Below are 1383 nucleotides of genomic sequence, written 5' to 3' on the forward strand. Positions count from 1 at the left end.
AAAATAAAAAGACAAGGGGGCATTATGTTAGGCGTTTATCTAGGCTTTTATTTTGAAATATTGTCCTGCACTTCCGGGCAAGCCGGCAAACCATCTTCATCTTTCAACTCTGAAAAAGAAAATGCTAAATGGAATTGGCGAAAATCCAAAACCTGCCGTTTTTTTCGGCTTGGTTTTCCGTTTTTGATTTGTAAATGGAAAAACTGAAAAACTGAAGTACATTTCGTTTTTGGTTTTGGTTTTTTTAAGAAAAAAAAAACGAATTGCCTGAAAGTACACGGACCAGTTAAACCTCAGTAGTTTATCTAGTTGTACAGCAGATGGTGATCTCTGACCTTGTTTGACTTCACCGTCCAACCTTCAACATAAACAACTTTCCTTCTGCTTCATTTACTTTCATTTAGAAACAGGGTTTGTTGGAACAAACAAGCAGAAAGTCGACAGAGTGAAGCTGATGAAATGGCCGCTTCAGCTGATATTTCCACCTCAGGTCAGAAATCTTTTTATAAAACTTTCCCTCAAACTTTATATTCATGGTTTATAATCTAGTAAACTCTTACTGTAGTGGATAAATTCATTAAATTCAGAGACTTTGGCTTTAAACGGAAAGTGAAGGTCAAACAAAATGGCTTCTTCTGCTTTTCTAGATTTTCTTATGATGGTTTTTAATTTCTAGAAACACCATTGGTAATTATCTTTATTATTGTTGTAATAGAAATTTATAGTTGAATTAGAAAGTATTTTCTCTGATTGATTAATTTAAAATAGATGTTTATAAACTGTGTGATAAAAATAAAGCCTTACCTCTCTTAACAGCACTGAGCCGCCCTGCTACAGAAATGAGGATTGTGTTGATAGGAGGAAGATATGATGACCCTTCCAGCGGTAAAAGCTCAGCTGGAAACATCATCCTGGGTCACAATGTTTTTGACACCAGCAGAAGAACAACTCAGAGTGAAGCGAGGCAGCAGGAAGTACTCGGCAGACGACTCACAGTGGTTGATACTCCTGGATGGTGGTGGCATTATCCAAGAGAAGAAACCCCAAAACTGGATCAGATAGAAATCCAGAATAGTGTCCATCTGTGTCCCCCAGGACCTCATGTCTTTCTTCTGGTCATTCCTGTTCGTTCTAATTTCTCCCAGCATGTCAAACCATCTCTAAAGGAACACCTGGAACTTTTCAAAGCAGATGTTTTCAGTCACACCATCGTGCTGTTCACTGCAGTCCATCCATGTAGTGATGAAACCATTGAATCAGAAATCAGAGGAAGTCCAGTCCTGCAGTGGATCCTTCAACAATGTGGAAACAGAAAACATGTTCTCAACATCAGCAACAGAGAAGATAGAGATCAAGTCAAGATGCTTCTAGAGAAAATTGAGG

General features: G+C 38.2%; 1 protein-coding gene across 1 annotated transcript in view; it reads left to right on the forward strand.

Annotated features, from left to right (window-relative positions):
• Nucleotides 1-386: 386 nt before the first annotated feature.
• Nucleotides 387-1383, forward strand: part of LOC107099599 — a 4220-nt gene continuing 3223 nt past the window's right edge. Inside the window, exons 1-2 of the mRNA XM_015397798.1 lie at nucleotides 387-490; nucleotides 817-1376. Of these exons, the coding sequence (XP_015253284.1) occupies nucleotides 460-490; nucleotides 817-1376 (591 nt within the window). The 5' untranslated portion in view covers nucleotides 387-459. The remainder of the gene's footprint in view (nucleotides 491-816; nucleotides 1377-1383) is intronic.

Source organism: Cyprinodon variegatus, unplaced genomic scaffold (genome assembly GCF_000732505.1).
Source record: "Cyprinodon variegatus isolate N-32 unplaced genomic scaffold, C_variegatus-1.0 Scaffold887, whole genome shotgun sequence".
In the NCBI taxonomy this organism is placed as follows: Eukaryota; Metazoa; Chordata; class Actinopteri; order Cyprinodontiformes; family Cyprinodontidae; genus Cyprinodon; species Cyprinodon variegatus.